Raw genomic sequence first — 19,262 nt, forward strand, 5'->3', positions numbered from 1 at the left:
TCAACTGTCCCTCCCTCTCAAGGTTACTGTGAGGATTTCTAGAGACAACATATGTAACGAGCTTAGCACAATGCCCTACACACTGTAAGCACCATTAGCAGGAGTTAACGCTGTGATCAGAAAAACTGGGGACAAAAGTAGGTGTTGGCAAGGATGTGGAGAAACTGGAACCCTTGTATACGGTTGGTGGGAATGCAAAATGGTGCAGCTGCTCTGGAAATAAGTATTAAGGTTCCTCAAAAAGAGTAAAAACAGAATTACCACAGGATCCAGCAACCCCACTTCTGGGTATTCATCCAAAAGAACTGAAATCAGGATCTCAAATATTAGCACCCCTACGTTGACTGCAGCACCATTCACGATGGCCAAGATGTGAAAACAACCTAAATGTCCATTAACAGATGAACTGATAAAGAAAATTTGGTAGATACACACAATGGAATAGTATTCATCTTGAAAAAAGAGGGAATCCCTCAATATGCAATAACATGAATGCATCTTGAGGACATTATCCTAAGGGAAATAAGCCAGTCACAGCAAGACAAATACTGCCTGATTCCACTTACACCAGGTATCCAAAACAGTCCAATTCATAGCATCAAAGAGTGGAATGATGGTTGCCAGGGGCTGGTGCAGAAGGGGAGTTAGGGAATTGCTAACCAATGGGCATGAAGTTTCAGTCAAGCATGAATAAGCCTTTCAGATCTGCTGTACAACATTATACCTAGACTCAGCAATATATATTGTACACTTAATAATTTATTAAGAGGATAGATGTTAAGTATTCTTACCGCAGTAAAATAAAGTTAATTTTTTAAAAAAATATTTTAAAAACTGGGGGAAAAAAAAAACTTCACAGCTTGCTTCCACTGTGCCCAGCAAAGGGGTAAATGGGTGCTTTGCTCCTCCCTAAATGGCTGATGCTTAGAGACAAATGGTCTCCCTCTCCCCCTGAATATCGTCCCATCGCCACCATCTTCTCTCCTATGAGGTTTCTTGAACATAGACAATGGAAAAGTGGGTCTCATCTGGAGTCAGCTCCAGTGATGCTAACAGAAAATTCAGGGTAGGGAGCAGTTGGGGAGAAAAGAGATAAACATTTAGGACATCCTGGTAGCCCGACCCAAGGATTGCTTTCATATGTCTGTCTCCAGTCATCACCGCACCTCTAAAAGGGGGCTAATGATACTGTTAGGATTTAAAGCTATTAAGTAAATTAAAGCCAAGTGCTGGATTGCTGAGCTTTATATGGGACTGCTGAGTTTTAGATCAATGCGGCTGGGGGGGGGGGGAATAAAAACAGGAAAGGAAAGATTCTAAAGAGACCAACTAAAACAGTGAAGTGAGCCTATGGCACTTGACCTGGAGAATTCCTGAAGACTCTAGAACTTTCAGATGCAAAAAGCAGGGAATAATAAAAGAGCTGAGCAGACGGAGGCCAGAAGCCTTTGAATTTGAATGAAGTAGACCAGTCACTGTCAAAAGTCAATATTCAGAAATATCCCCTGAGAAGCTGTCAAAAAAATGCAGGTTCTAGGGTCTGCTCCCCATGGTTCTGATGGAGGGGGTCTGGTATGAGGCCCGGGAATCACATTTTAATAAGTGTCTAGGTTCTCTCTGTGCAAATGGCCCAGGTCCATGCTTTGACAAACACTGACAGCCTTCCCCACAAAGTCATATTCAGTTGCTCTGTTTGTGAGTAATGAACACTTTTCTTTGGCAAGACACTGAAAGGGAAGAAACAGAACTATAATCCTTAAGCTTGGTAAACTTTCAGGATAATTAATAGGGATTGGTTACTTGCTGGAAAATGAAGTATTCACGTACACACATGCCATGGATTGGGTAAAAAATAAATTATGTTCAGATGATTGAGTATTTCTCTGAGATGGAATAAATTCAATGGCTGAATGAAAGGAACAGGCAAACTATCTATCACCTGAAGTTAGCAGCTAAGATAACATTTCAACCACGCGTGGGGAAAGGGATACTTGGACCAGGAACATAATAGGACGACTACGTTTAGGAATATAAACCATTCAGGGTTAAAGGTAATCACATCTGAAAGATAGCTCCTACTACCCCCACATAAACCCAGAAAGAGGTGGTGGGGTACAAGGTGGCCTAATATCTTCATAAATAATTCGAAAGATGGAGGCCGGCTCACGCAAATCCCCACAGACAACACAAAAGTGGCAGGGATGGCGAATCTGTGAAGAATGGAATTCAACCACGGGGCAATGTCTTTAAATTTGCCTTTATCAAATCTTGTGTAATGAAGTCACATATTATTGTATCTCTTTATTGAGACTCAATAGGGCTAAATGTAGAGTGATTTATGGAAGAAGGACTAATCGGATGCATTAAGTAGAAAAGAGCACGCACCTGGAGAGGCATTAGCACAGGGGTCAGGACAGGCACTGCATGGGAAGTCGTGTGGCAATGGGGTGGCCGAGTACTTCTGTTCTCTACACATTAAGAGAACTGTATTAAGAGCCGATGTGTAAAATAAACAAGGAAATGTGTCTGTTACTCTCTGAGCCGCTTGGCCTTGGTGTTACTTCCAGGGGGAACCCTGAGCTTAAATGTAAATCTGGGAAGGAATTTAAAGCAGGCCATCACAGAGGTTATGGGATGTGACCCCAGATAAACCAAAAAGACAAGGGGATGTTAAAAGAGCCTCCAGAATAGACAAAATGCTCAGTGTGCCTCTTTGTTGGGAAAAGATGCACAAAAGATAAGGGAGCCTATAGGAGTAAAAAAAAAAAATGTAGCTCCTATTAAGGAAAAACAATCATTCAGAGCACAGTTGGAATCATGGAAGAAAGGGTAGCTGATCGTAACACCATCCCTGGGGACACTCAAGGAGGTGACCAGACACCTCTCTACTTAGGATGCATTAGAGATTATTAAAAGCATTCCTTGCTCAGTTCGGGGGTAGAGGGTGGGCCTCGTGACCTCTCTAAAGGTCATTCCTATCCCAAAGGATCACTTGTCTGAAGGGCACCAGATAAAAATAAAGTCTATTAATCACCAAGCTGCCACACAATTTCCTAAGAGGGCCAGAAGAGAGAAGGGCAATCTACAGTGGACGTTGGTCCGTTGAGGGAGGCAAAGGGAGGCAGCACCTGTGTGGGCAGAGCCAAGGAATCAGCTGCTGAGACTTCCAGAAAGCCAACGTCAGGCCTCCGTTTAGACCTCCCAAGCATCACAGGGTAAGCAGAAGGAGGAAGAGACTGTGGAGATGGGAACAGGAAACAGCGAATGACAACAGAGTCCCTAATCACAGCCACAGGAGCTGGAGGGGGAGGGGGGGGAGTAGGGGTGGGGACGAGCAGGATGCAAGCACCTCACCCAGAAAGAGGGGAGCCAGGCACGAGAGGGACACCCACAAGGTAGCTCTGCGGAGGTGACCTGTCAGGAGGCAGGTGGCAGACAAAGAGTGAAGAGAGAAACCGAGAGGTGGGTGAGGCAGGGCACACGGGGTGTGTCTGTGAATACAGGGGACTACTGGCTGAGAATCCACTGAAAGCCGAAAGAGATAGAGCAAAAAGTAACCCCGCCATCTACGGGAGCAGACAATCACATGACAAAAATAAAGCTTTGGAAGAGAGGAATCGAATGGCAATGCCCCAATCCCAGAGCAGCTGCTGGCATTCTTGAGAGCTGGGCTGCTCCAGCCAGACACAGCTGGGAAGCCTGCGCCACAAGGGTCGGAAGGACCCTTCCCACAGGGCTCACCTGCTCGGGCTTTTATGCAGCAGAACAAAACGGAGCCCCTTCTGGGAGGCAAGACCCAGGCCAAAGCAGACACCTCCTGATACTGTCATGAGACATCAGACCCCATGCCCTGCTCCCTCCTCATCCTGGACCAGAAACCACTTTGGGAGGGACATGTTACCTGCAGGAGTTGTCTCAGGAATGCCATCTGCACGGTGTATTAAGCAGCCAAATGGGGGTCATGGAGTTTGAGTTCTTCTAGCAAAATGTTCTCCAACCAGCTGTCACCCCACCGGGCACAGAACAACTTTTTGAAATCAAAAGAGGCCAGTGAAGAGGGAGGAAAAGGACACCACCCCCGAGGTGCTCCCTGAGCCCCCTCGCCCCCGTTCGCCCTCTGCTTCCACGGAGACGGCGGACACTGCAGGACGGCCTTGGAAGACCCACCGTGCCAGGGCCCTGCCTGAGCCACCTCGCAGCCCTTCCCCTGTGGCACCGCTCTGCATCCTCGGAGGGGAGAAGACAGGAGGGGAAGATGGTCAGAGAGTGTGGCTTCGAGGGCTCTCCTTGTTGTGGAAGGAGGGATGGGACCCCATCCGGTGAGAAGAAAAGTAGGGCAAGGATTTTAAACCCACCCCCCAGCGCGCTGGTGGGTGAAAAAGAGAACGGCTCTCGTGCTGACGGCCATCCCTCCGAAGGCTGAAGGTTTCTGGAGGCACACCCGCCGCCCCTGCTCCCGCTCTCCCTCAGCCCCAACCCAGCCCTGTCTGCGCCCCCTAAACCCAGGAGCTGGGCCGTCCTTGTCCAAGAGACACCTCTGAAGCAAGCAAGAAAGGCTGGAGATGGATCGAGGGCCATTTATTAAGCTAAGTCGTCGTCAGAGAAAGATTCATAACTCGCCCTACCTAGGACGGGAGAGGGAGAAGGAAATTAAAGGGAAACATGAAAAGCCAGAGGAGCCAAGTACCTTGGTGGAGGGCTTTGAGTTATGCTTTTGTTTGTAAGTCTCTGAAACAGAGAAAGAAAGAGGGTGAATCTTCAGGAGACCAAGAGAGTGAGAGAGAGAGAGAGAGAGAGGGAGAGAGCCAGAAGAAAGCCACCAAGGAGGCACTGCCAGAGAAAGGGGGCCGGCATCAAAGGCAGGAGGCCTCCCTGACTTGCTTGTCCCTCATGCACAAACACCTGGGCGGGCGGGTGGCAGCAGCGGGAGGTGGTGACTTTGCTGACAGGGCAGGCATGCGAGCTGGGGTGCAGGCCCAAGAGGAGGAGCCAGTGAGGCCGAGGCTGGGGGCGGACAGCCAGGGAAGCACAGGGAAGGGGGTGCTGGGGGCAGGGGCAGGAAGGCGGCATCTGCCGTACTTACTGTCACAGACGTAAGGTTTGTCATGGTCTTCCTGAGAGGCGGCGTCGTGCCTCCTCCTGCCACCTGCAGAGCCACGGGCCTGGGGAGACAAGGTGGGGGGGGCGGAACCAGGAGGCTTGTTATCGTAACGGTTACAACGGCTCCTGAGCACACACTCTGTGAGGCCCTGGGCATCACACCTACATCTCCTCATTCAATCTTCCTCACAACATTTGAACCAATACCGACCCCATTTTACAGGCCAGGAAACTTGAGGCCCAGAGAGGCCCAGGTAACTTGCCCCAGAACACTCAGCTAGTCACGCGTATCATCTCATTAAACGTTCACAACTCCAAGAGAGGTCCTACTATGACCTCCGTCTTACAGATCGGGAGGCCGAGGCAGCAGCCCGTTAAGTAGCTTGCCCAGGGTCACTCAGCTACCAAGTGCAGAGCCAGGCCGGAAACGACAGTCTGACTGCAAAGCCTACATCTGCCCGATCCCCCTACTCTACTGTTGCCACAAGGACCCCCTCCTCCAACCGCTTAGCCTTCTAGCTTCGTCGACCCCACATGGAGATGCCCACCCTGCTCCCCTCAGCTGACCGGATGATGGCAGATCGGGAGCAGAGGCTGTGTGCCCACAGTCATCACCCCAGGCGCACGCTGTCCCCTGCAAGTCTCTTAAGAGCCAGCCAGGCCTGGCATCTGGGCCTAGGGCGTGAGCCCGGGCATGGCGCGGAGCTCCCTCTGGCCTGCTCGGCCTACCCTGTGGGGGTGAGCTTCAGCTGAGGCCTCCCTGTGTGGTCTGCCTCAGGCCTCCAGCCAGTGACAGAGACCTTGACGCCTCACAGTCTCCTGGGGCTGGACTCCCGATACGACCACCCTGCGTGCACCTCCAGAAAGGGTCGGCGTACCCAGGGGTGGGGCTGGGCTGAGCTCTACCTCCAAAGATAGAGGAGAGCAGCCAAGAGGGTGCTGGCAACTCTGCAGCCCCAGGACGGTGGCTACAGAACGCGGCAAGGTTTATTTTTAAACCTTTGTAAGTCCCACATGGTCACGTGGGTAGCACCCTGGCCTCCTCCAGGTCATTCTCTGGTAATGAGTAGCAGTAAACGCCCAACCAGGGAAAGGGCCTGCTGGGGTCTTTGGGGACAGAGAAGGAGACGCAGCAGATGAGAAATAAAACATGGCGGCCACCTGGGGTGCGGGGGGGGGAAATGGGGCAGTCCCCTGGGCTGGGCCTGGACAAGTGGCCCTGGAGATTTCAGGGTCAAAAGGCCTGTGGCTGACACACACACACACACACACACACACACACACACAGGCACGCACACTCTCTCACTCACTGGGGATTTCACAACGGAAAGGCCTGTACCCCAGGCCTGTGATGTTCACACACTCTCAAAAAACACACACACTTCACAGTCAACACCACCTGCTAAGCTACCACCTCCACCATCGCCTCAGCTTGTCTCTCTCCAAAACAAATTACAGAATTCCACCCCCCTCCTTCCCTCCCTCCCACCGCTTTGCCTCTCTGCCTCCCCACCCCCCATCCGGGCACAAGGCCGGGCGACAGCCAGCAGCCCCCTCCCCTGGCCCTCATCACTCAGAGTTGACCTGAAGAGGGAGCTGTGAGGTGCTGCGGTCACCCCCAGGCACTGACAGGCCTCCTTGCCTGCCCAGGACGACGACACGGAGGCTGGTCACCCTCAGCTGCCCTCGCCGCCACCCCCCCCCCCCACGCCCCCACGGTGAAGCCAGGGACAGCTTGACGTGTGCAGCCTGCAGCCCTGTCACAGCCGCCTGGAGCAGGTGAAAGCAAGTGAAGCAGAATGACAAGCCAGCAGCAGACTCGGGGAAGGGGCTCTGAGAGACTAAAAATACCGCCTGGGAGAAGAGGAGGAGATAGGACAGTGCGCACTCCTGGGGGACGGCCAGCAGGAGGGGGAGGGGCCCCCTGAAAGCCAGGGTCGGGTTTCACTCTGCAGGGCTGACCAGCGAGGTCACTTCCACACTCTCCTTGCACCTTGGTTTCCTCAACTGCAAAATGGGCACGTGCAGGGAACTCTTCCTGTGGCAGCGTTACTCCTAGAGTCTCCTGGAATCGCCCAAACTTGGAAACTCAGAATCCTGCTGGTCTTTTTCAGGGGTCACGTCCTCAGAGAAGCCCTCCCTGACCAACCTATATCTACTCACACCCTACTCCATCGTTCTCCTCTCCCTGACCTGCTTTGTTTGGTCCCAGCACTTAGCACCGTCTGACATTATATTATTCCGTCTCCCCAACAAGAATATAGAAAACACATCTATGTGGGCCACGCTATACTCAGAACCTGGCACAGGGCCAGCCACTTAAGGCGCACTTAATAAACCTTTGCTGAATCAATCAGTCAGTCAGCGAGTCAATCATCTTCAGTCCTTCTCCTTCATTCTTTCTACCCAAGTGCTACGGTTTCTTCCCTCCAAGGCCATCTTGGGCTTTGCATTTCCCTTCTATTCCATATTTTAATCCAGGAGCTCATCAACGGACCCCTGAACTGCTCCAAGAATCCACCAGCTGGGGTCCTACCTCTGCACTGCCCTTCCCAATCCAAATGCATGACCCCCAGACCAGTTAGACAAAAGGAGTAAATGACAGAGCCCATAGTCATTTATTCATTCATTCATTGCCATCTAAAGACCACTGACACATCCAACAGCAACCTGGTGCTAAATCCATCAGGTTCACCTCATGCTCATGCTATGTCCTTGTCTTTGTTTTTATTGATCCCTGTCAGGGACCAGCCTCTGCTCTGCCACCCACACTGGTCCATGCTTTAGCCCCACTAACATCCACTCCTCTAAGAACCTTCCTCCTGCCAAATTGAGGAGTAAAAAGAGCATCAGCGTTAAAGTCAGACAGGCATAGGTTTAAACACCAGCCATGTGTCTTTAGACAAGTTACTTCTCCAAATTTTAATTTTCTCAACTGTAAAATGGGCACAGAAACACCTTTACTGCAGAGTTGCTGAGAGCGTTTGCGCCAAGAGCGTGTGAAACCACAGGGGATAGCGCCCCGTCCACAGGAAGTGCTCGATAAATTATTTCCCCTTCTTGCCCAAGCTGATCTCTTCTCTCTCCTCCGAACTTTTATTGCATTTCGTTAGTGCACAGGCAGAAGCCTGCTGTTTTCTAATTGTATCATGGCTATTAGTATTTTCTCCTCAATTTAATCCCGAGGTCCTTAAAAGCAAAGACGGCATTTCATACGTTATTATGAGCCCCCAACACTTAGATCTATGCTGGGCACACAGCATCCAAAGCTCTTGCACATGTATGAATTCAATTCATTCCTACAATACACCGTGAGTTACAGAGGGTAACATTATTCCCATTTGGCACTCGATGAAACCATCTCTAAAAGGGTTTATGATTCGTCCACAGTCACAGGGTCAGTAGAAGGAGCAGGACCTAGGTTTCCAGACTCTATTCTCTAAACTTTTAAAGCTGACTGTCCAAAAGAAACCAGTCCTCCCTCTCTGAGAACTGTCCACCCCATTCCACTCCTCATCCTTCAGGTAGTGGTAAGCCACGACAGCCATGATTGTACCACATAGCCCAGCCCCACTGGCCACAGTTGATTGGCTGGCTCAGGAGTCACATGACCTAAGCTGGGCCAATCAGATTCTACCTATAAAGGATTTGGCGCTGGGAAAATGACTCCAGTGGTGAGCACACACACTTGAACTGGCAACCCATCTATTCAGGAGCTAGGAAGCCACGCACACAGAGAAGCAGGAAATCGTCTTTTGGTAGAAAAATAAAGCAGCAGAGGCCACCCGCTGCCTGGGTTCCTTATTCTTTCCCAGTCCTAAGTCCCTGCCATTTTCTTGCCCTTCCTAAGGGTTGCATCTTCAAAGATTGCTCATATTTGCGGCAATGACCCAGCAGCTTTTCAAATACTCCACATTTTTTGCCGAAGCTGTTGCGTTTCTTGCAATTAAAAGACCCTCGACTAGCACACGCTCAGAGAGCTAGTTCCTCTATAAGAGTTGTTCTCAAGTGATGGTCCAGGGTTCCCTGGGATCTTTGAGACCCTTTCTGCTATCAAAACTATTTTCGTAACAGTACCAAATAGCACTAGAATGTTACTTGAAACTTTACACTCTCAATTCTCTCACAAGTGCACGGTGAGAGTTTTCCTGAGGCTACCTGACATGATAATGTCATCACTCCGTGTGCTGGTGTATTCTGAAGGTTAACATTTTTTTCTGCCTTAATTTCTAGTATGGTAAGTATCACTGGTTATAAACCACCAGAACAATAGCTTTGGGGGGCTCTCAGTAATTTTTCAGTAAAGAATTCCTGAGAAACGCCCCTGCAAAAACAAAACAAAACAAAACCAAAAACCCTGAGAACCACAGCTCCACATCCTTGCTGTTTAAAGTGTGGCCCTCAGACCAGCAGAGCTGGCATCACCTGGGAGCTTGTTAACCAGGCAAAATCTCAAAATCTCAGCCCTCCCCCCCACCCCCCAAACCACTGTGTTAGAATTTGCACTTTAACAAGATCACCATGTGCTTCGTATGCACATTACAGTTTGAGAAACATTGGACTGCACCACTGTGCATCAATACATGGTTACTGATTGATTGATTGATTGACTGATTGATAATACTCACATGGATGCCTTCCAGCAATTTCATGAATTTTAAAGAGCCTGGATTTCTTGGGCTAAAGTTACCATAGACACAGTCATTAATTGTTGGGCCTGAATTTCCCTCACCCCTCAGGGTATCTCCATTGTCAAAGCTCCAAGAGTTGTTCCTTTACACCCTCTGAACAATGTCTAGCCTTTATTAAGCACTCAGAATCGGCTGTGTATTATTACTCACATTTTAATTATGAAAAACTGAGGCCCAGAGTGCTTACATAATTTTATCAAGATGATGAGGTTAACATTACTTCACCCAATGTCTAGTAAATAAATGGTGGAGCTGGGATTTGAACTCCTGGTTCAAACAAGGCAGAGGCTGTCCTTATAATCACTACCTTACCCTTGGCTTCCTCAGTGGGCACACAGAGCACCTGGGGATCTTGTCAAAGTGCAGGCTCTAATTTGGTCCATCTAGGGTGGAGTCCAGGGTCTGGCATGTTTGACAAGCTCCCAGGTGATCCTGAGGCTACAGTCCAGGAACCACACATTGAGTGTGTGTATGGCCTTGCTGCCTGTCAGTCCTCACAACAGAAATGCTCTCTAGGAACCAGCAGCAGCTTGAATATGCCACTTAAAAGGGTAGTTTAACTGAGGCTGTGGGTGAGGCAGCTTCACACTTTTATTCCAGCATAGGCAGGTTCACCCACACTCTTCTGGGTCATCGCATGGCTTCCACCATGGGTGACAGGTGCACAGTGTCACTGCACAACATAGAGCCCTTCAGCGGCCCCGTGGCTAGCATCAAGTAGGCCTGGAGTTAGTCTAGGCCCCATCCAGTTCCCTTACTGTGTTCAAGCCTTCTCTCAACTCCCACAAAGTTGAAAAATAGCTTTTCTTTCTTTCTCATCATTCAGTCATTCATTCAACATGCTAGTCTTTGGCCATATTATGGGCACGGGGCCAGGCATGACTCAGTGGCAAAAGCACAGACCTGTGTTCGCATCCCGACTTTTTTTTAATTCATTTTTTAAAATCTTATTATTATTTTTTTTTAGAGAGAGAGTGTGTGCACAAGCAGGGGAGAGGGGTAGAGGGAGGGAGAGAGGGAGAGACAGAGAGACAGAGAGAGAATCTCAAGCAGGCTCCATGCTCAGTGAGGAGCCCAATGCAGGGCTTGATCCCACAACCCTAGGACCATGACCTGAGCTGAAATCAAGAGTCAGACACTCAACCAACCGAGCCACCCAGGCGCCTCCTGACTTCTTTTTTACTAGATTAGACGACCTTGAGCAAGTTACTTAATCTCTCTGAGAGTAATAATACCAATTTATGGGAACGAAAGAAGTGCTGGCCAATAGAAATATAACATGAGCCACACACGTCATTCAAATTTTCTAGTAACCACATTTTTCAAAAAGAGTAAAAAGAAAAACAGGTACAATTAATGTTACTAACATATTTTATTTAATCCACGATATCCAAACTATTATATTAATAGAAAAATATTCATGAGATGCTTTGCATTCTTTCCTACTAAATGTTCAAAATCTGGGGCATATTTGACATTTACAGCACATTTTACTTGGAACTGGCAGTATTCTAAGTTTTCATTGTAAAGAGCCTCATCACATGGCCCAGGGTCCAGAAAGTACACGGTGAGTACACAGTGACTGCTGCTGTCACTGCTGTGTTCTTACAGAGGAGACACCCAGCTCATATCCATGCACTTTTGAGTTCAACCATCTAGATTTAGCTTGGGAATAGAGAAAACATGAAGAGGACCACTCTCTACAATCTACTCAAGGAACTTTGGTTTGGGGTGAGGGAAGGGATAGAAGCAAGCCTGGAGGCACACAGCTCTTGGAGTTTGCAAAAGGCCCAGAAATCCTAAAGCTTCCTCCAATGACGGAATTGGGTATTCACTATTTTGTAGCCCCCAGTGAAGTCATGGGTCTAGGCAAGTTTACCCATGGCTGCTGAAGCAACCAGATGGAAACTTGATGGGGAATCTTTTAAGGAGAGATCAGGCTGACAATACCCAAATCCACTGATCCATTTTCCCCCGAGGGCAGAACAGCTGGACAACATGTACCTCCTCATGTAATGCAGTAAGAAGCACAGGGAAGATTCTTGCCCCACCAAAAAAAAACTTACACATACACAAACACCTTGAATCTAATCGGGTCTCTAATCAAACCACCAGTTTTCAGAAAATAAAGAGGATACATTAAATACCACCAATCTGCCAAACCTAGAATGTGGGAAATTCTACAAGACGAACCACCCAAGTTTTTCAACAAATAAATGATGTGGAGAAGAAAAAAATATGTATGTGTGTGGTGGGGTAGAGCAAGGAAGAGGTATGGAACAAAAGAGGCTTATGTTTCAAACAAACCAACTGTAAAAAGGCACTTTTGAGGAAATCATCAGGGACTAGATAGTAGATATTAGAGTAGTTGTTATTTGTACTGGGTATAATAATGATATTTGTTAGAGTTATACTCTGAGGTATGTGCAGGTTAAATGACAAAATGCCTATGACTTCCTTTCACATATTCTTCCAAAAATTAAATAAATATATAAACCAACAACAAATGGGAGTAAAGAACAAATAAAACAAGTTCATTACTGAAGCTGGCTGGCGACTATAAAAGGCGTGACGCATGACAGGGTTGCCCTGCCCAGCCTGAGAAATTCCAGCCCCATCAGCAAGTCAGAGCATCTGAGCTCAACGTGAGCAAAACTGGACTGCTTGCACCATTCACCTAGGAACTTGCTTATAATACAGCTTTCCAGGCCCTACCCTAGACGTCCTAAATCAGAACTTCTGGGAGTAGGGTCCTGGGAATGTGCATTGCAATAGGCGCCCCTGGTGATCTTGATGTATACTAAAGCACAAGAAGCACGGGAATAGAGAGGCTTGCCATAATTATCACGGGACCCAAACCCACAGGGCACCCAGGACTAGCCTCTTATCCATGGGAGGGGTAAGGATCCTGTCCAGAGACTGAAGGAGCCAGAAGACTAAAGACCCATTCTCTAGATGGAAAGAAAGCTTATCCTTGGAGGTCCCTTGTCACCTGGTTATTTTCAGATGCCCTTGCAGACCCCTGAGGATGACTACCAAAAGCCTACTGGGCTTGGATACGAGCACTCTGGAGAAGCAACCTGCATGTCTGAGAGCACCACTCAGGCTTGGGTCCCTCCCCTCAAGAACCACTCCCATAGGTTTATACCTTCCACCTTGGATTTTTCATCTGCCCATTTCCCAGGCTCCTGGCCTCCTCTTGCCACATCCCGGGCCCACACCAAAAGCCCATGCCCCACCCATTTGGAAACCATTCATGGCCCCCACGCTTTCCCAGCATGATTCTACTCTCCACCTAGTGAAATATACCCCAAAGCAGGTGTCCTGACCTTGTCACTCTGGGGCAGCCCCAGGGATAGGAAAATTCAGCCTTCTTTTAAGACCAAGTAATGGGTCCAAAAGTCACTTTCTCCTCATCCTCTACCCTTCTCCAGACCCCACCCCAACCCTCCCAGGACCCTCACTGTCCCCTCAGGTTACCTTCTCCCACTTCCTCTCCCTCCTGTAAGGGCTGAACTCTTACAGGCTATCACCAGGGGTCAGAGCTCTTCTGGCATTTTCTTCTCTGAGTATTCATCAAGGGAGGCCGTGTACATGAGCTTTGTCTGCTTGAAGTGGGACTCTGGGTCTGGGGACCAGTTGTGCTTCCACCCTCAGTCTCCCTTATCTCTTCCCTCCATCATGGCGTCTCCAGCTTACCCGTCCTCTGGTCCTATTCTTTCGCTTGGGAATATCCTCTTCTAAATCTTCTTCTTCATTTCCTTCTTCTACATTTTCATCATTTTCCAAAACCCTCTGAAAAGACAAGAAAATAAACAAAAGAGTTGAGAAATAAAATGCAAAGGAGAAAGCCATCCGGGGGTGATTGGGGGGGGGGGGGTGGGTGTCTGTTTTGTTGTTATGTTTTAACAAAACAAGACGCTGCCATTGCTTGGGAAGCAGGGCCTCCGAGATGCTGCCCAGAGTCTGAGCTCTTGGCGGTAACAACTCTCTCAAACCCTTGGGCCCCTTCCAGCCCAATCCTCCCAGAACACTGACTTTTTTCAACTATTTTTACCCAAGAAACATTTTCTAAAAAGAGAATACTCTGGTAGAGGCACTTGTCTATGTGGACCCAAGATGTTTTTCAAAAGTTAACTTTTTTAATGTAATTTTCCTTTGTTCCTAAATACGAAAATATGTTCCTTCTTTCTCTGCCATTCTGGAACCCTGCCCTGTTTGATGAAAACAAGTAACTTCCTGTTCATCTGACCAGAATTTGACATTAATGTGTTGTTCTTAATCGTCCATTGTTTTTTTTTTTTAAGAAAAATGGGTTTTCATTACAGCACATTACTTGTAACGAAAGCTTAAAGATCATGAATTTAATTATCACTCTCCAATAGCCCTGTGAGTCACATAGCAGCAGAGAATCCAATTCCATTTTACAGGTGAATAAACTGAGGCTAAAAGCAGTTTTGATTGCCCAAGGTCGTACAGTGAATCCAAGACCAAAGTCAAGTCAGGCTCATCAGCCCAGAGTTTTCTGTTCATTTCTCAGCCCTATGCCTGAAGATTGAGGTATATTATGTAGACCCTTCCTGTAGGGACATGAACACTTCATTCCCTTTGGGAGTGGTGAGGACAGGTAAGGTGTGTACTTCTAGATTTTGGGGAGAAATGAAAGACTGTGGCAGAGGACCCAGCTCCCCAAAGTGAAAGGGGGACGGAGCTCACTGGACTCCATGTCTGGGGCCCTAGGAGCTTCTTTATGGACTCACTGTGTGACTTTGGGTGAGTCATCATGTCTTCGTGCCTCAGTTTCCCCAATTATAAAATAGGAATTCATTTATTCATTCAATCAACAAACATGTGTCTAGTGCTGACTACATGGCTGTACTACATGCTAGACAAGCCACAGAATGACTACAGTCAGGCCTGGCTCTAAAAAGATTCCACAGTACAGTGAAGGGAAAACAGATTTAAATAAAAACCACAACCATATAGTTACTACTGCCATAAATGCAGTGATGGGCAGGTGCAAGCTGCTAGGAGAGGCTGTTAGAGGGAATTTTACCTAATCTGAGGGTCAGGAGAGGCTTACCTGAGGAAGTGACCTAAGAGAGTTGAGATGTAAAGGATGAGCAAAGACTAGCCTGGGGAATGGGGATGGAGGGCACAGTGGGAAGGAAAGTATTCTGGGCAGAGGGAACATCATGAGCAAACTCCCTGAGGGAGGAAGAGGAATTTGGCTTGTCCACGTTGCAGAAAGAGGCAAGTGTGACTAGAGCTCAGTGACTCAGGGACAGACTCGTATGAGATGAAGCTAGAAAAAAAGCAGGTACCATATTATACATGATAACAGCATCCATCCATGCTTGTGATGGCGTGATAATCACACAAGCTATGAAAAGGCTTACAAGCAGCACACACTGCACTGACATGTGGTCTCACCATCACTGTTCAGGTAGCCTCCTGGACAACACCTCTGGCCTGTCTTCCAAGCAGGAAGCCCAGGAGTGAGTTTCCAGGTACCTTCTCCCACTGCCTTCATGTTGGAGTTCTCTCCCAACCACAGGGGTTCACATAAGGTCTACATAATATACCTCAATTTACTAGATCAAAACAGATCTAGTAAATTCTCCGGCTTCTCTACTGGGCTTACTTGGGAAGCCATCAGCTGACAGCACATGGGGGTTCTCAAGGCCAACCACAGCCATCCAACAGAGAAGCAGCTCTGTCTGCTAGACACGACCGGTGGCCCATAGCTAGAAAACATCGGCCCAGGTCCCAAGCAAGCCTCCTAGGCTCTCTGCATCTTGGCTCCCTGAACCATCAGTGGGAACACAAGTGAAAGTCAAGCAGGACAATGACAAGTCAAATGCTCTGCAGACTTTAGTGAAAAGATGCAGTGTAAATATCAGGTGTTGTTGTTATGACTGTTGTTGCTGTTCAAACAGCTGTCCTGCCAACTTCCGGGTCTTGAAGTCATTTAATCATGGCGAGTTCCGAGTGCCTCATATTTAAAGGTCATTGCCTCTGGCATCTTGTACAATATGACTCCACTCTCATTTTTTATTATGAAGGGATTTATGACCTGCAATATGGACTCAGGGTTGGAAGATAAAACACTGGTTGAAGGCTGCTGAGTTAGTCTCCAGGAGTGCCGCCTGGCCTCGATGTCCGGAAGTAAAATGACTTCTCCCTCCCTCTTCCCATTGGTCTCTCTGTGTCTTGAGAACCCCTATGCTGTGCCCCAGGCTTCAGATGTGACAGCAGCCACCCCAGTGTGTTTGCATTTCCTGCAATGTGGCCCTGACACCCAGAAGCCTCTCTGCATAACTAGGGAGGAGCCAGGAGTCCCTAACAAACAAAGCTCGCATTCAGGGCTCAGGAAGCAGAGGGGGCGTCCTGTGCAGAGGAGTCGAGGGCCGGGATCCAACTTAGATGCAGCTGATCCCCCACTAACATACTTGCATTCTCTGTCCAAGGACATTATCTGGAAAATAAACACATTTTAAAATAACTTTTCTCCCTGTTACTCTAAACAGTCTTTACGGTGATGATAACAATGGTTTGTGGTTGTGTTTAAAAAAGAAGAAGGAATGCCTTTTAAAGACTCCATTATCTCTGGCCTGGAACACTGCAAAGCCTCCTAACCGATTTCTCTCCCCCCGACCGGCCCCGTGTCCAGTCTCCTTTCCAGGCAGTAGCCAGAGGGATCTTGAAGAAACACATATTCGCTCCCCTGGTTAAAATGGCTTCCTTTTTCACTCCCATGAAATCATGTCCTGAGAAGCCAGAGTGGTTTGACCCTGCCGGCCCCTCCTACTCCATTCTAGGCCCTTCCCCCCACCGGCACGGTCCTCTAAGCCACACAGGCCTTCTGTTGAATTTTTTTTTCCCGTTTTTCTTTTTATTTCTTGACCTACAGTATTACATCAGTTTCAGGTGAACAACATCATGATCTGACATTCTCTGGCAACCACCAATCTGATCTCTGTATCTATAAGTCTGGTTCGGTTTTGTTTGTTCTGTTTTTTAGATTCCACATATAAGGGAAATCGTGTGGTATTTGTCTTTCTCTGATTTATTTCACTTAGCATAATGTCCTCAAGGTCCATCCGTGTTGTCACAAATGGTAAGATTTCATTCTTTTTCAGAGCGGAGTAGTATTCCATTGTGTATATATACCACATCTTCTTTATCCATTCAGTTGGCCATCTCTATGTCTTCTTTGGCAAAATATCTGTTCAGGTCCTCTGACCATTTTGTAATTGAATTGTTTGGGGGTTTTGTTGTTGTTGTTGTTATTGAGTTCTATGAGTTCTGCATCTTCTGTCTGTTCTTTCAAAACTACAAGCTCAGACCCATCTCGAGGCCTTCACACACACCGTTCCTCTACCCAGAAAGCTCCTCCCCACAGCCTCACTTCACTTGCTCCTCCCCATCCCTTAGGACTGAGGTTAAATCTCTTATCTCCCATAGGACACTACCTAGAATCTGTCCCTCCTCTCATATTGAATCTTCAGACTCTGTTCTTTTCGTGGTCATTTATCCTGAAACGCAATTATTGCCTTTGTTTATGTGTTTTCTGTCTATATATCACACTAGAATATAAAGGTGAACAGATGGGACTGGTCTCTCTTGGCTTCTCTGTCTCCCCAGAACCTAGCACAGTGCCTGCTTAGAGGAGGCACTCGATAAACTTTGGTGGAATGAATGAATTTAAAAAATGGAACAAATACAGTCTATATACTACATATGTGCCTTATTTTACTAACCAAAGCCAGTAAGAACGTGTAAACTCATTTGGCTCATGGTCCTGGTTTTGGCTTCTAGCACAGTAAATGGCAGCCCACCTCTGCACATATCAGACATTCCATTTACGTAGGAGATGTTAGTGATGATGATAATTCCACAGTGATGACCCATATACTGGCCCAAGGCTGCCTGAGAAGAACCCGAACCAGCTTGAAAGGGTGAGACTACCTATCACTAGAGCATCAGGGCTTCTGGGCAATGGCTCTGTCCCTTCCACTGATTCTGTGAAATTAATGCTAGCTGCACAATACAGATGTGACAGACCTTAACTTCAAAGACCTAAAAGTCCAAAATCTGGGGGAAAGAGGGGAATACATGAATAGGGAAAAAAAACAAACAAGAAAGGACTAGGCACCCTAAATGTCAGTGACAAGAAGAGATCCCTCTGGCTGTGGGGCGATCAAGAAAGGCTTCATGAGGTAGGTGGTATTGGGGCTGAGCCTAACTGATGGGTGGAATTTGTACACATAGAGTAGAAGAAAAAATTCACCACATAAAGGATACAGCATGACCACAGGCACAGAGGGAAGAAGACTGAAAAAGAGAGGAGCTCAGGAGTGAGGGGAAATAAGCCTGAAAACTAGGTTAGGAGCAGAGAGAGGAGCCCCAAGAAGATCAGACGCATCATTTTGGACTGACCTAGTAGGAAACAAGTGTTTCAGCTAAGTTTTTTAAACAAGAGATTGGCACAAGCTGAGCTTTCTTTCGGCATGAAAGATCAGCTAGCAAAGTAGGACATGTTAGAGAGGGGAAGGACGGGGGATGGGGTGACTCCCAGGAATCTGTTCACTTGCACATCCGTTCAAGAGATTATTTATTGTGTACCTACTACGTGCTAGGCACCGTTTGCATGCTTCAGATATATTAGTGAACAAGACAGACAAAGAATCCCACCCTTGAGTTTACATTCTATTGGAAGAAAACAGAAAATACACAATGCATAACAAATCAGCAAATTACAAAGTATGTTAGATAGCGATCAAAGCTATGGGAAGAAAAAAAGAAGAAGCAAAAGAAAGCAGAGTAAGGGAATCGGGGGCGCTGGGGGGCAGGGAGGACACAGGATGTGGTAGCACACACAGTGATTGGGGTAAACTTCATAGAGAAGAGACAGGAGCACAAAGTGAAGAAGGGGAGGGTGAGGGCCCAGCTGAGGTCTGGGGAGAGGACTCTGCAGGCAGAGGAAATGGGCCGAGCAAAAACCCCGAGGCAAAAGAGTGCCTGGTGTGTTCTAGAAGGAGCAAAAAGACACCAGCGTGCCTGCAGCAGAGTGAGCAAGGAAAAGGCGAAGCAACCGAGTCGGAGAGGTAAGGGGCCTTGACTTTTTATTCTGGGACAACAGGAGCCTGTGCAAGTTTGCAGGCCCAGTAACAACAGGATCCAACTTAGGTATTAAAGGGTTCCCCCTCAGCCACTAGCAAGGGCGTCACTCAGAAAGCAATTGCAGGGGCACCCGGGTGGCTCGGTCGGTTGAGCGTCCAACTTGGGTTCAGGTCATGATCTCACGGGTCATGAGTTCAAGCCCTGCATCGGGCTCTGTGCTGACAGCTCAGAGCCTGGAGCCTGCTTCAGATTCTGTGTCTCCCTCTCTCTCTCTCTCTCTCTCTCTCTCTGCCCCTCCCTGCTCACACTCAAAAATAAATAAACATTAAAAAAATATTTTTAATA

The 19,262-nt window shown here is 47.8% G+C and overlaps 1 protein-coding gene across 4 annotated transcripts in view; it reads right to left on the minus strand.

Annotated features, from left to right (window-relative positions):
* The window catches only part of DPF3 (double PHD fingers 3), a 270,407-nt gene that overhangs the window by 97,711 nt on the left and 153,434 nt on the right, over positions 1 to 19,262 (minus strand). For all 4 annotated transcript variants that reach the window (XR_005791035.1, XM_040477592.1, XM_040477594.1 and 1 more), the window contains exons 5-6: positions 13,491 to 13,586; positions 5,084 to 5,162 (exon numbers count right to left, since the gene is read on the minus strand). Coding sequence is in view for 3 of the 4 variants with exons in the window: in XM_040477592.1 (XP_040333526.1) it covers positions 5,084 to 5,162; positions 13,491 to 13,586 (175 nt within the window). In the remaining variant the exon portion in view is untranslated. The remainder of the gene's footprint in view (positions 1 to 5,083; positions 5,163 to 13,490; positions 13,587 to 19,262) is intronic.

Source organism: Herpailurus yagouaroundi, unplaced genomic scaffold (assembly GCF_014898765.1).
Source record: "Herpailurus yagouaroundi ecotype Mexico unplaced genomic scaffold, PumYag 141, whole genome shotgun sequence".
NCBI lineage: Eukaryota > Metazoa > Chordata > Mammalia > Carnivora > Felidae > Herpailurus > Herpailurus yagouaroundi.